The 14,208-nt window shown below is 42.6% G+C and overlaps 2 protein-coding genes across 2 annotated transcripts in view; both read right to left on the bottom strand.

The window, feature by feature from the left end:
- TTBK2 (tau tubulin kinase 2) overlaps nucleotides 1–14,208 on the bottom strand; it is a gene marked incomplete at both ends in the record, with an annotated part of 75,237 nt that overhangs the window by 49,149 nt on the left and 11,880 nt on the right. The gene's annotated exons all lie outside the window — the stretch shown is intronic.
- LOC308271669 (protein yippee-like 3) lies at nucleotides 13,099–13,458 on the bottom strand (the record flags this gene model as incomplete). Its single annotated transcript, XM_080708160.1, has 1 exon — nucleotides 13,099–13,458. The coding sequence occupies one exon, from the start codon at nucleotides 13,456–13,458 to the stop codon at nucleotides 13,099–13,101; it is 360 nt and encodes a 119-aa protein (XP_080564286.1).

The raw sequence follows: 14,208 nt of genomic DNA, 5'->3' as shown, positions 1-14,208 counted from the left end.
GACCTTGCACATACCAAGCATGTTTTCTACCACTGAGCTATATTCCCAGCCTCACAGCAGCTTTAATGAAATACTGACATACAGCAAAAGGCAAAGATTTATGTATTTATTTATTTTCATGCTGGGATAAAACCCCAGGTGCTCTACCACCAAGCAAAACCCCCAGCCCTTTATTTTGTGTGTTTTTGTTGTTGTTGTTTGCTTGTTTGTTTGTTTGGTATTGGGGGTGGAGCCCAGAGGCTTTCTATCTTCAGGCTATACTCCCAGACCTATTTCTTTATATTTTATTTGGAAATGGTCTCACTAAGTTGCTGAGAGCCTAAGTAGCTGAGGCTGGCTTCAAACCCGTGCGTATTTTAATTTTTAATTTGAAACAAGGTCTCATTGAGTTGCAAAGGGCTGTTTTAAGTAGGTGAGGCGGGCCAGGAACCAAGATTCTCCTATTTCAGCCTCCCAAATGCTGGGATTACAAGTGTGAGCCACCACGCCCAGCTTCACCAACTAATTGAAATATCAATATTTTAGTTAACTACCCAATCAGTAATTTTTTTTTTTTTTTTTTTTGGTCTTTCGTGACAGTCTTTGACCAAAGAGAAATGACCATGGTATCTCCAACCAAAGAAGAAAATTATTTTGAATCTAGGATTCTCAATATAGCCAGTTTTTAATTTAAATATCAGGACATAATAAACACACTTTCAGACATCCAAGAGAACATACCAAAAACATACCTCCTATGCGCCTTCCATTCAGGAAGCTAGTGGAAGGGTGTTTCAGTAAAATGAGAATAAAAGAAAGAGAAATATGGAATTTAATAAGGCATGCAGCACTAGAGAGAAGCTGAGGGAATTCTCAAAAAGATAGCGGGATGATTCCACAAGATAGCTGTGAACACGGAGAACGCCCAGCCCTGAATGTTGGGAGAAGACAAAGGGTTCCAAGATTAATCTTCCTACAAAAATGAAATTTACAATAATTTGAAAACATTTATATACCTTGAGAGAAAATGTATTTTTGCAAACCAAGAAAAATTTTATTTTTAAGGCAAAACAATTAGCATTAACATATATCCAAATGCAAGAGTGAGAGTTTACTGGTATTTACAAAAAATAAAACTACACTCAGGTGACAATGAAAAACCAGAACACTACAAAATGACCACTGCCGGTGCTACAAGTATGCCACATGAGCCCAGGGAACCCATGTGTGTCTGCATCTTTGTGGAGACTGAGTGAGTGAAGCCAAGTCAGGCCACGCGCACGTGAGCAAACCTTCAAGAGCCTCCTCCAGCCTAATGCACTACCGCTCTACTTTGAGAAGCAAAATAGCAATCAATTGACCATTTTAAAAAGAACTTTAAAATCAAAGAACAAGAGACAGGCATAGTGGCCCACGCCTATAATCCAGGTACTCGGGAGGCTGAGACAGGAGAATTTCAGGTTGAAGACCAGTCCCCAAAATTTAGCAAGACCTTTTCTCAAAATAAAGTAAAATCAGTCTGAGCGTGTACCTCAGAGGTAGGATGCCCCTGGGTTCAATCACCACCACCACACACAAAAAAAAGAACAATTCCAAAAGTCTAAAATAGACTAAAGGTCACGCATAAAAATATATATGAAAGTCAAATGCCTAGAATTTCAGTATTTGGGAGGCTAAGTCAGGAGAATAGTAGGTTCAAGGCTAGTTTGCAAAAAATTATCAAGATCCTGATTCAAAATAAAAAACGGGAGCCGGACATGGTGGCGCACACTTGTAATCCCAGCATTTGGGAGGCTATGACCGGAGGATCACAGTTCACGGCCAGCCTAAGCTACTTACTGAAGTCCCCCACAACTTAGTGAGACCATTTCAAAATAAAAAATAAAAATTAGGGCAGGGGGTGTAGCTCGGTGGTCGAATGCCCCTGGGTTCCATCCCCAGACCTACAAATAAATAAATAAATAAATAAATAAATAAATAAATAAATAGATAAATAGGGCTGGGGTGTAGCTCAGAGGTAGAATGCCATGGGTTTCATCCCCAGTACCGAAAAAAAAAAAAAAAAAAAAAAAAAAAAAAGCTGGCAAAGGGGTACATAATTAGTGGTAATGATGATACACACACACACACACACACACACACACAGAATTTAATTTAATTAATTAATTTATTTTTTTATGGTACTGGGGTTCCTGGAAGCCCTTCTACCTCCGGGCTACACTCCCAGACCTATTTTATACTTTTTAACTTTTGGAAACAGGGTCTCTTAAGCCAGCGCTGCTGGCTTTGAACCTGTGCGATTCTCCTGTCTCCACCTCCCAAGCGCAGGGATTACAAGTGTGCGCCACCACGCTCGGCCCACACACAGAATTTTAAATAACTTTACACAGACAAAAGAGCAGAAAAAGGAAAAGTAATTCATTCATTATATGGTTCAACTATGAACAGTATTAAAGAAGTCAAAGTAATGTAAACTACTGATTGAGTAAAAATAAAACTGTTATAAATACAGGAAGATAGGCCAGGTGTGGTGGCGCACACTTGTAATCCCAGCACTTGGGAAGCTGAGACAGGAGGATCGCACAGGTTTGAAGCCAGCCTCAGCTACCTAGTGAGGCTCTCAGCAACTTAGTGAGACCCTGTTTCCAAATTAAAAAGAAAAAGAAAAAAAAAAAAGAAAAAAAAAAAAGGTCTGGGAATATAGCCCAGAGGTAGAAAGCCTCTGGGTTCCACCCCAAGTATCACCAAGAAGAAAAAAAAGTAACAAGAGAATAAGTGCTCAAAGAGAGAATAAGGGCTCAAAGATGACCAAAGTCTAAAAGGAAAATAAAAAATAAAAAATAACAAATATAGGAAGATGGGAAGGCTATACAGGTTGGGGGGGGGGAGTAAAATCACGGTCTTCCATTGTGGAAAGCTAGTAGATAATTCCTTTTTTTTTTTTTTTTTTTTTTTGGCGGTATTAGGGATTGAAACCAGGGGCACTCTACCTCTGAGCTACATTCCAGCCCTACTTTATTCTTTATTTTGAAACATGGTCTCACTAAGTTGCAGAAGGCCTCACTAAGTAGCCGAGGCTGGCTTCGAACCTGTGATCCTCTGGTCTTCAGCCTCCCAAGTACTGAACCTCCCAGGTACTGGGATTACAAGCATGCACCACCACGCCCGTCTATTCTTTATTTTGAAATAGGATCTCACTAAATTGTGGAGGGCCTTGCCAAGTAGCTGAGGCTAGCAGCAAACCTGCAATCCTCCTGTCTCAGCTTCCCTGGTACTGGGATCACAAGCATGTGCCGCCATGCCTAGCTTCAAAATAGCGTTTAAAATGCAGAGGGTAAGCCGGGCGTGGTGGCGCACGCTTGTAATCCCCGCACTTGGGAGGCTGAGAAAGGAGGATCGCTAAGGTTCAAAGCCAGCCTCAGCTGGCTTAAGAGATCCTGTTTCCAAATAAAATATAAAATAGGTCTAGGAGTGTAGCCCGGAGGTAGAAGGCCCCTGGGTTCCATCCCCAGTACCACCAAAAATAAATAAATAAATAAATAAATAAATAAATAAATAAATAAATAAAATGCAGAGGTAAGCTGGGCATGGTAGTGCACGCTTGTAATCCCCGCGCTTGGGAGGCAGAGACAGGAGGATCGCGTCGGTTCGAAGCCAGCCTTGCTAGCTTAAGACACCCTGTTTCAAAAAAAAAAAAAAAATCATAAAATAGGTCTGGGAGTCTGGGAGTATAGCCTTCTACCTGGAGGTAGAAGGGTTTCCAGAAACTCCTTGTACCCCCCCCAAAAAAAAATCTATTTATGCGCTCGTGGGGATGGAACCCAGGAACATTCTACCTCTTGAGCTACATCTCCCGCCGTATTCTTTATTCTGTATTTTTATTTTTTATTTTATTTATTTATTTAATCATATATATATATATATATATATATATATATATATATATATATATTTGGTGGTACTTGGGTTGCCCAGCTTATTCCTTATTTCTAAACAGGAGCCGGGCGTGGTGGCGCACGCTTGTAATCCCAGCATTCAGGAGGCTGAGACTGGAGGATCGGGGTCTGTGGACAGCCTCACCTACTTAGTGAGGCCCTCTGCAACTTAGTGAGACCCTTTTTCAAAATAAAGAATTAAAAATAGGGCAGGGGATGTAGCTCAGTGGTCAAATGCTCCTGGGTTCCATCCCCAAACCCACAAAAATAAATAAATAAATAATAAATAAATAAATAAAAATAAAAAGGGCCTGAGTTGCAACAGGCCTCACTTAGTAGCTGAGGCTATACTTGAGTCACGATACTCCTCTCTCAGCTTCCCAAATGCTGGGATTACAAGTGTGTGCCACCATGCCCGGCTTTAGTTCTCCTTTTTTTTTTTTTTGATACTGGGGATTGAACCCAGGGACATCATATCTCTGAGCTACACCTATAGCTGTCTATCTCTCTGTCTTCCTTCCTTCCTTCCCTCCCTCCCTCCCCCTCCCTCCTCCCCTCTCCTCTTCTCTCTTTCTTACCAGACTGGGCATTGAGCTCAGGGGCATTCTATCACAAAACTACACCTCCAGTCTTATTTTATTATTTTTTTATTTATTATTAATTAATTAATTAATTTTTTGGTGGTACTGGGGTTCCCGGATGCCCTTCTACCTCCGGGCTAGACTCCCAGACCTATTTTTACATTTTTATTTGGAAACAGGGTCTCCTAAGCCAGCGCGCGCAGCTGGCTTCAAATCTGCGCGATCCTCCTGTCTCTGCCTCCCAAGCGCGGGGATTACAAGCATGCGCCACCATGCCCGGCTTATATTATTATTTTTTTTTTATTTTATTTTTTTTTTTTTGGTGGTACTTGGGGTGAAACCCAGAGGCTTTCTACCTCCGGGCTATACTCCCAGACTTTTTTTTTTTTAAATATATATTTTATTTGGAAACAGGGTCTCACTAAGTTGCTGAGAGCCTCACTAAGTAGCTGAGGCTGGCTTTGAACCCGTGCGATCCTCCTGTCTCAGCCTCCCAAGCGCAGGGATTACAAGCGTGCGCCACCACGCCCAGCTTATTTTATTATTTTAAAACAGGGTCTCACTAAGTTGCAGAGGGCCTTACTAAGTAGCTGAGGCTAGCCTAAAACTTGCAATCCTCCTTGTCTCAGTCTCCATAGTACTAGGATTACAAGCATGCACCAACACACCCAGCTGAAATCCTTTTGATATTTTATTTTGAAACAAGGTCTTAAACTGAACGTGGTGGTGCAGGCTTGTAATCCCAGCACTTGGGAGGCTGTGACAGGAGGATCTCACAGGTTCAAAGCCAGCCTCAGCTACTTAGTGAGGCTCTCAGCAACTTAGTGAGACCTGTTTCCAAATAAAGTATAAATTAGGTCTGGGAGTATAGCCCGGAGGTAGAAAAGCCCCTGGGTTCCACCCCCAGTACCACAAAAAAACATAAATAAATGAATAAAAATAGAATGAAACAAGGTCTTGCTAAATTGCAGAGAGCACTGCTAAGTTGCTGAGGCTAGCTGCAGGTCTGTGATTCTCTTGTCTCAGCCTCCAAGAACTGGGATTACAGGTGCGAGTCCCCATGCCCAGATTTTTTGTTTGTTTTGTGGTACTCGGGGTTGAACCAGGGGCATTCCACCTTTAAGCTCTTCAGCCCTTTTCAAACAGGGTCTCACTAGGTTGCTCGGCGTCCTGCTACACTGCAAAGGCTGTCCTTGCACAACTGTGATCCTCCAGTTTCAGACTTCAAGTAAAGGGATCCTACTGGGATCAAGGGTGTATGCCACCACGCCCACTATTTAGTTCTTCTTTACATTTTGTTTCTTTGGTAAGACTTTCTATTTCTCTGTAACATATTCTTAAAGGCTGATTTAATCTTTGTGAAGTAAATTTAACATTTGGGGGATCCTGGGATTGGCATCTATTTCCTTTTTCCATATGAGTTCAAATTTTTCTGGTTTTTTTTCAGTACTGAAGATGGAACCCAAGGACATTCTACCTCCAAACTACACCCCAGCCCTATTTTTTGTTCTTTATTTTGAAACAGGGTCTCAACGAGTTGCAAAGGGCCTAAGCAGCTGAGACTGTCATGATCCTTCTGTCTCAGACTCTCAAATGCTGGGATTACAAGCATGTGCCACCACACCCAGCTTCTGGTTCTTTTTAAGATGAGTGATTCTAGATTATATTCTAAACTTGTGTTTGCGTGTATGTTGTGCTAGGGATTTAAACCAGGGGCATTCTACCTCTGAGCTCCACCCTCAGCTCAGTTTGTTTGTTTCATTTACAGAAGTGAGGATTGACTGAATCCAGGGGCATTCTACCTTTAAGCTACACCCTCTGCCCTATTTTTAAATTTATTTTATTTTATTTTACTTATGGCACTGGGGGTGGAACCCAGGGGCATTCTACCTCCAAGCTATACCCCCAGCCTCATGTTTTATTCTTTATTTTGAAACCATGTCTCACTAAATTGTGAGGGCCTAAGTAGCTAAAACTAAGGCTGTCGGCGAACTGCGATCCTCCTGTCTCAGCTTCCCAAGTACTGGGATTATAAGCATGCACCACCATGCCCAGGTTCCCTGTCCTATATTTTATTCTTTATTTTGAAACAGGGTTTCACTAAGCAGCCAAGGCTGGCTGTGAACCTGGCATCTTCCTGTCTCAGCCTCCCAAGTACCTGGATTACAAGCATGCGCCACCATGCCCGGCTTCCTAGCTCTTTTTTTTTTTTTTTTTTTTTTTAAATTTTGAAACAGTGTCATACTAAGTTGCAGAGGGCCTCTCTAAATTGCTGAGGCTGGCCACAAACATAGGATTCTCCTGTCTCAGCCTCCCAAGTACTGGGATTATTGATGTCCACCAACATGTCTGTCTATTCTGAAGATTTTGAACATTATGAGACTCTGGGTCTCACTGAGAATGTTGGAATTTTTGTTTTAGTTGGTAATTAATCCAGCTGAGTTCATGCTTAAAGAACTAAGCAATCTTCTTTTGAGTCATATTACTAATGTCCTAAGTGCCCTACACAGTGTCCTAGCTAAAATGTGGGCAGTGGTGTATTCATAATTCAATTCTCTGTATCTGTGTATTCTGCTCAGGATTGGCCTCATGTTTCCTTGGCTTGGAAGACAGCTCAGGAATCCATGCGCAGCGTTAGTGGCCGGATTCTCAAGTCCCTTCCTCTTCTGCAGCCTTTCCTCAGGTTCCCCTTTCCAGCCTTCTAGCAGATAACTGGGGCATTATTAAGCTCACGCTGCAATGAAGTTCTCATGATTATGTTCATATCAGGGCCAAGCAACCAAAGGACTGAGGGAAAAGAAAAGCAATGGAAATGTCTCCACTCTCTTTAGACCACAGCTCTTAAATCTGAGAGGAAGGGTTCCCTCTTTCTAAGCTTTAGGCTTCTGTCTGTTCCCAATGAGACCACTGCAGCCACACCTAAGGACTGCTTGAAGCCTTGGTGTAAGAGCATTTAAAAAAAAGAAAAGAAGAGAGAAAAAAGAAGAAAATATATAATGGCCACGCTTTCTCTGAGTATTAGGAAACCCCCTTCTTGTTCCTTACACAAGAATTAGAAGACTTTTCCTGATGTTTTTTTTTTTTAATTCGGTACTGGATGGAACCCAGGGGCCTTCTACCTCCATGCTACACCTCCAGACCTATTTTATATTTTATTTGGAAATAGAGTCTCACTAAGTTGCTGAGAGCCTCACTAAGCTGCTAAGGCTAGCTTCAAACCTGTGATCCTCCTGTCTCAGCCTCCCAAGTACTGGGATTACAAGTGTGCGCCACCACGCCTGGCTCTTCCTGATAATTTTTCTGTCCATGGAGTTAATGCCCACTTGCAAGTTTCAGGATACATTAAGTTCAGGCTGGGGCATACTGGAAGGAAAAGAAATGGCACACTCACCGCTGGTTCAGTGGTACTTTGAATTCTGGTCTTCTTCCCCAATATGCCTCCTACTATTTACTTTTCAGAGTCCTCAAATAGCCATTCCAAGCATTCTGTCCAGGTATTATCGCTGCATGCAGTGGGAGAGACAGGGTGAAGTGTGCTTACTCCATCTTATCTGAAACCAGAACCTGGACTACTGTTGTTCACAACAAGCTTTGTAGAATGGATAAAACCCTCGTGTAACTTTTAATTTAAGAAATTAAAACTTTAAAAATAATCTTGTAATAGTCTCAGTGAGGAAATAAGAAAAAGAAAGCTAGTAGGTTCACATTTTTAAGCAGACATAAATTTTCATCTGTTTATAAAAAAAGCAAAGTTCTTTATTGTGCTTTGCTTTATTTTTTGGATTATTTATTTAAGGACTTCTATAAATACTGGGGATATTATACATTTTTTAAAAGATGAAAAAATTAGCCACCCATGGCGGTGTAAGCCAAGTACTTGGGAGGTTGAAAAAGGAGGATCGCCATTTTAAGGCCAGCCTCAGCAACTTCACGAGTTCTTCAGCAACTTGGTGAGACTCCGTTTCAAGACAAAAACAAAAAACAAAAAGAGTTGGGGTGGGGTGTAGCTTGGAGGCAGAATGTCCCTGGGTTCAATTCCACGTAATAAAAAAGCAGGAATTACTCAAATTGTGAGACAAACGACACACTTTGCAGACAAGGGCTGTAAACTTTAAGAAACTGAAAAAAGTTCAGGATGACCAGCATGCCAAGTCGTGACAGTCTCAAGAGAAGCAGGCAGGGGTTAGGTTAATGTCTTCCATGCCATGTTAAGGTGCAGGAAACTACCTAAGAAAAGTCCTTGGATGGTTAAGCAAGGACTGGGGAATGTTCCATGTCTGATCAGTATGCTTAAAGGCTCGTTCGTATTGCAGAACATAAAGGTAGATAGAAAAGGTGTCTTCCTGACTTGAATCTAAGTGGACACATCAAGTTGCAGAATAATGTATAGAGTATGACTTCATACGCTGTGGGAGTTAGGGAAGGAAGGAAGAGTATATACTTACATGTAATCATTTATGTGGTTATATATTACTTCATATAACCTACTATGCCATATGTATAAATACATACATGTGACTAGAATATGCACAGAATATATTTTTGTGGAACTGAAGATGAAACCCAGGGGCATTCTACCTCCAAGCTACACCCCAGCCCTATTTTTTTTATTCCTTATTTTATTTATTGAGTTATTGTGGTGGTACTGGGGATGGAACCCAGGGGCCTTCTACCTCTGGGCTACAATCTCAGACCTATTTTTTATATTTTATTTGGAAACAGGGTCTCTTAAGCTTTGAACCTGAGCTATCCTCCTTTCTCAGCCTCCCAAGTGCAGGGATTACAAGCATGCACCATCACGCCTGGTTCTAATTCCTTATTTTAAAACAGGGTCTCACAGAGTTGCAGAGGGCCTCCCACTAAATAGCCAAAGCTGTCTGCGAACCGTGATCCTCCTATCTCAGCCTCCCAAATGCAGGGATTACAAGTGTGTACCACCACACCTGGCTTACACAGAATATTTTTTGAAAGAACACAAGAAACTAGTAACAATGGTAAACTCTGGAGAAAAAAAGGTGAGGGGCTAAGCCAGGCGTGGTGGTGTACACTTGTGATCCCAGTAACTGGGAGGCGGAAGCAGGAGGATTGCAGGTTTAGGGACAGCCTTAGCAAGTAGTGAGACTCTCATTAACCTAGCAAGACCCTCTTTCAAAATAAACATTAAAAAATAGGGATGGGGCCAGGAATGGTGGCGCACACTTGTAATCCCAGCGTTGGTGAGGCTGAGACAGGAGGATTGCGGTTCATGGCCAGCCTTTGCTACTTAGTGAGGCCCTCTGCATCTCAGTGAGACTCTGTTTCAAAAATAAGAGTAAAAAATAGGGCTGGGGTTGTAGCTCGGAGGTAGAATGTCCCTGGGCTCAATTTTTAGTACCCCTCCACATACACACAAAGTAAGGGACTGAGAAAAGACTTTTACTTTTATCTTTACTTTTCATTGTGTTTGATTTTTAATTTAATTTTTTTTTTTTACAGGAACACTTATAGCCTTAAAAAGGGTTTGTTTCAGTCAGGCATGGTGGTGCATATCTGTAATCCTAGGACTTGGGAGGCTGAGACAGGAAGTTCACAGTTTCATGGCCAGCCTCTGCAATTTAGAGAGACCCTGTTTCAAATTAAAAAATAAGTCAAGTATGGTGGTGTATGTTTGTAATCCCAGTAACTTGGGAGAATGAGACAGGAAAATCACAGGTTTGCAGCCAGCCACAGCAACTGAAATGAGACCCTCTGCAACTCTGTGAGACCCTGCTTCAAAATAAAAAATAAAACAGGGCTGGAAATAGAGCTCAGAGGTATAATGCCTCTAGGTTCAATCCCCAGCACCACAAAAATAAATAAAAATTAAGGGCTGGGGATATGGCTCAGAAGTAGAGTACCCCTGAGAGTTCAATCCCCAGTACCAAAAAATCAAAAGAAAAAGGCTCATATAAAAATGAAGGAGAGCTGGGTGTGGTGGCACACGTGTGTAATCCCAGCATTCTTTGCCAACAGCCTCAACTACTTAATGAGGCTCTCTTCAACTTAGACCCTGTTTCAAAATAAAGAATTAAAAAAAGGGCAGGGAGTGTAGCTTGGAGGTCGAATGCCCCTGGGTTCCATCCCCACACCCACCAAAAAAAAAAAAAAAAAAAGGAGCCAGGTGTGGTGGCGCACGCTTGTAATCCCAGAATTTGGGAGGCTGACAGGAGGATCGTGGTTCGTGGACAGCCTCAGCTACTTAGTGAGGCCCTTTGCAACTTAGTGAGATCCTGTTTCAAAATAAAGAATAAGAAATAACGGCTTAAATTTTTTATTTTGATACAGGGTCTTGTTAAGTTGCTGAGGCTGGCCTCAAACATGCAATCCTCCTGTCTCAGCCCCCCAAGTATTGGGATTACAAATGAGCGCCACCACATCTGGCTAATAAAAGCTATTTTCTTTTCAGTACTGGGGATTGAATCCAAGGTCATTCTACAGCCAACACATCCTAACCCTTTTTATATTTTATTTTGAAACAGAGTCTTGTTAAAATGCTGAGGCTGGCCTTGAACCTGTAATTCTTCTGTCTCAACTTCTGGATTACAGGCCTGCAGCTCTGTGCCCAACTCAAATAGAAATTATTTTCTAAAGACCTAAGCGACTGTGTAGCCAGGCGTGGTGGTGCACATTTGTAATCCCCGCGCTTGGGAGGCAGAGACAGGAGGATCACGCAGGTTCAAAGCCAGCCATGTGCACTGGCTTAGGAGACCCTGTTTCCAAATAAAAAAGTAAAAATAGGTCTGGGAGTGTAGCCTAGAGGTAGAAGAGCTTCCAGGAACCCCAGTACCACACACACACACACAAAATAATAAAATAAAATAAAATAAAATAAAATAAAATGAAGAGCTGAATCTCTATAACATGATCTTGAGTCTCTAAACCCTAGTAATCCAGAGGTGACTTTATCAATTGATTTTTTATGGCACTTTAACAAATTATTCCAGAATCTGAATATTTCTTTTCCTTACTTTGAAAAATCAACAATGAAGTTTATGAAAAATAACTAGAAATAGAAGAGTATGTCATCTTATCCTCCCACAGTGATTTACAAGTATATGTTATCACCAAATATAAAACTTTCTGCTATAAATTGCCAGTGAAGAAAACATAAATGTCAATTTCCTTTCTTTCTTTCCTTCCTTCATACTGGGGATGGAACCCAGGGGCTTTTATACCTCCGGGCTATACTCCCAGACCTATTTTTTAAATTTTTATCTGGAAAGAGGGTCTCACTAAGTTGCTGAGAGCCTCACTAAGTATCTGAGGCTGGCTTTGAACCTGTGCGATCCTCCTGTCTCAGCCTCCCAAGCATGGGGATTACAAGCATGCACTACCATGCCTGGCTCTTTTTTCTTCTTCTTCTTTTTTTTTTTTTTTTTTCAAGTACTATAGCTCGAACCCAGGGGCATTCTACCTCTAAGCTACACCCCTAACCCTATTTTTTATTCTTTATTCTGAAACAGGGTCTAAGTTGTTGAAGGTCTAAGTAGCTGAGGCTGGCCACAAACCTGCCATCCTCCTGTCTCAGCCTCCCAAGTACTGGGATCACAAGGGTGCGCCACCCATACCCAGCAAATGTTAAGTTTAAGTACACCTAATCCCCACCCTTTAAAAAGCTTACAATTTAGAAGAGAATATAAATTTACTTCTAAAAAGATAGACTAGAGGATTGCAGGTTTGAGGTCAGCCCCAGCAATTCAGGGAAACCCTCAAAAATTTAGTGAGATCACTTTTTGAAATAAAATACAACTGAGCATGGTGGTGCATGCTTGTAATCCCAGTACTTGGGAGGCTGAGACTAAAAAAATTAAAAGAGTTGAGTGTGTAATTCAGAGGTAGAATGGCCCTGGGTTCAACTGCCAATAGCACAAAATAATCATTTTGTAATGCTCAAAAACAATAAATTTCGACAATTTATTTATCTATTTTGCAGTACTAGGAATCGAACCCGATGGCTTTCTACCTCTAACCTACACCCTCAGCCCTATTTTTAATTTTTTAATTTTTTATTTTTTTGGTGGTACTGGGGTTGCTGGAAACCCTTTACCTCTGGGCTACACTCCCAGACCTATTTTATATTTTTATTTGGAAACAGGGTCTCTTAAACCAGGGCGGCTGGATTCGAAGCTGCCCAATCCTGTCTCCGCCTCCCAAGCCGCAGGGATTAGAAGCGTGCGCCACCACGCCCGGCTCTCACTTATTATTTTTCATTGTTTTACTATATACAAATGCTACAGAATGAGGGGAATAGACGCATGGGGTAAAGGCCTGGTGGAAGAGTTCACAGGGCAGATGGTGCACTGGGGCCAAGAGAGCAGTACACAGGCCATATCTATGGGGCAGGTGGGACAGGAAAGGGTTAAAAACAAGATTCAAGCCAGCCAGATGGCAGGGAGGTGCGGGGGTGTTGCCCCCTTCTGATCTCCCCCCAAGGTCACAGTGCATGCAATAAAATATATATACAGAAGCCGGATCCTTCTTCTTCAGGGACCCTGAGGGTCCAGAGCTCCCTCCAGGAGGAGGGGAGCCAGTGGTGCCCCCTGGCAGCCAGGCCAGGCCGGCACCACATGCATCAGGAGCCAGGGTCAGTCCCAGCCCTTGCCTGTGATCATGTGGTTGAGTTCAATGATGTACTTTCCCTCTTTGTACTTCTGGCTACTCTCAAAGGCCTGCTCATATTTCCAGCCCAAAGTGGTCTTGCAGTTCTCACAGTGGATGTCAGCGACAGCATGGAGGCCTGTCAGCAGCACCCGCTCCTCAGCTGGCCCGCAGCCCACATTCTCCACAGAGTTGAAGGGGTAGGCACGTCCCCAACTGCCCTGGAAGGACGTGGAGATGAGGTCGTCGTGGTTGGCCAGGTGAGTGCGGCAGTGGGCACAACTGTACCTTTGGTGACAGTCATCCAAATAGGCCTGAAACGTCTTGGGCTTTGAAATCTGCACCATGGCGGGGGCCAGGGGCAGTGGCCCCACGCGGGGAGCGGCCCACAGGGAGCAGAGGGAGCCCAGTCCCTTGCCTGTGTGTGCAGGGGCTGGGTCCACGGGGTGGCCTTGCCTGGGAGTGGGTTCGCTCCTGGTGCGCACTGCCCCCCCCCGTCTTATATATTTATAAGGACATATTCCAATGGGTTCTTGGGTGTGCTCGCCATATCTAGATTTTAGGGAATAAATAGCAAATAAATAGGGTATTGTTTGGAAACAGGCCTGCTTCTAGGGCTCCTCAGTTGGGTATCTGAGCGGTGGAGTTATGCCACACCCCAAAGGAGCCCTTCCTCAGCTGCCCGGTTCTCAGACCCTTAGAAGAACATCAAGGTTTTAAAGCACTGTGACTCCAAGCCTGGTCTCATTTGCTTCCCTGTGGGGCTCACCTGTGTGCATAAGTACCCCACTGACCTGAAGAGTCCATGTAACTATTTTATGTATACACATGAATACTTAAATGCTAACATTTTCAATAATTTAACAAAGTCTTTGTAGCCACTCAAAAAAAAGAATATCTATAAAAACTCTACAATCATACTTAATGGTAAGAGTTTCTCACATTAAGATACTGTCCTGGAGAGATGCGAAACGATAAAGATGTCTCCTCTCATCATCGACTGTGAATGTTCTACTAAGAGGCCTGGTAATGCAATTAAACAAGCAAACACTAACAAAAACAAAGAAGAGGTACACTGACTGGGAAGGAAGAAATAA

Source organism: Muscardinus avellanarius, assembly GCF_963383645.1.
Source record: "Muscardinus avellanarius genome assembly, chromosome: 12".
NCBI classification, from domain to species: Eukaryota; Metazoa; Chordata; class Mammalia; order Rodentia; family Gliridae; genus Muscardinus; species Muscardinus avellanarius.
The sequence above is the reverse complement of the archived record's forward strand: the minus strand, read 5'-3'. Positions and strand labels throughout refer to the sequence as shown.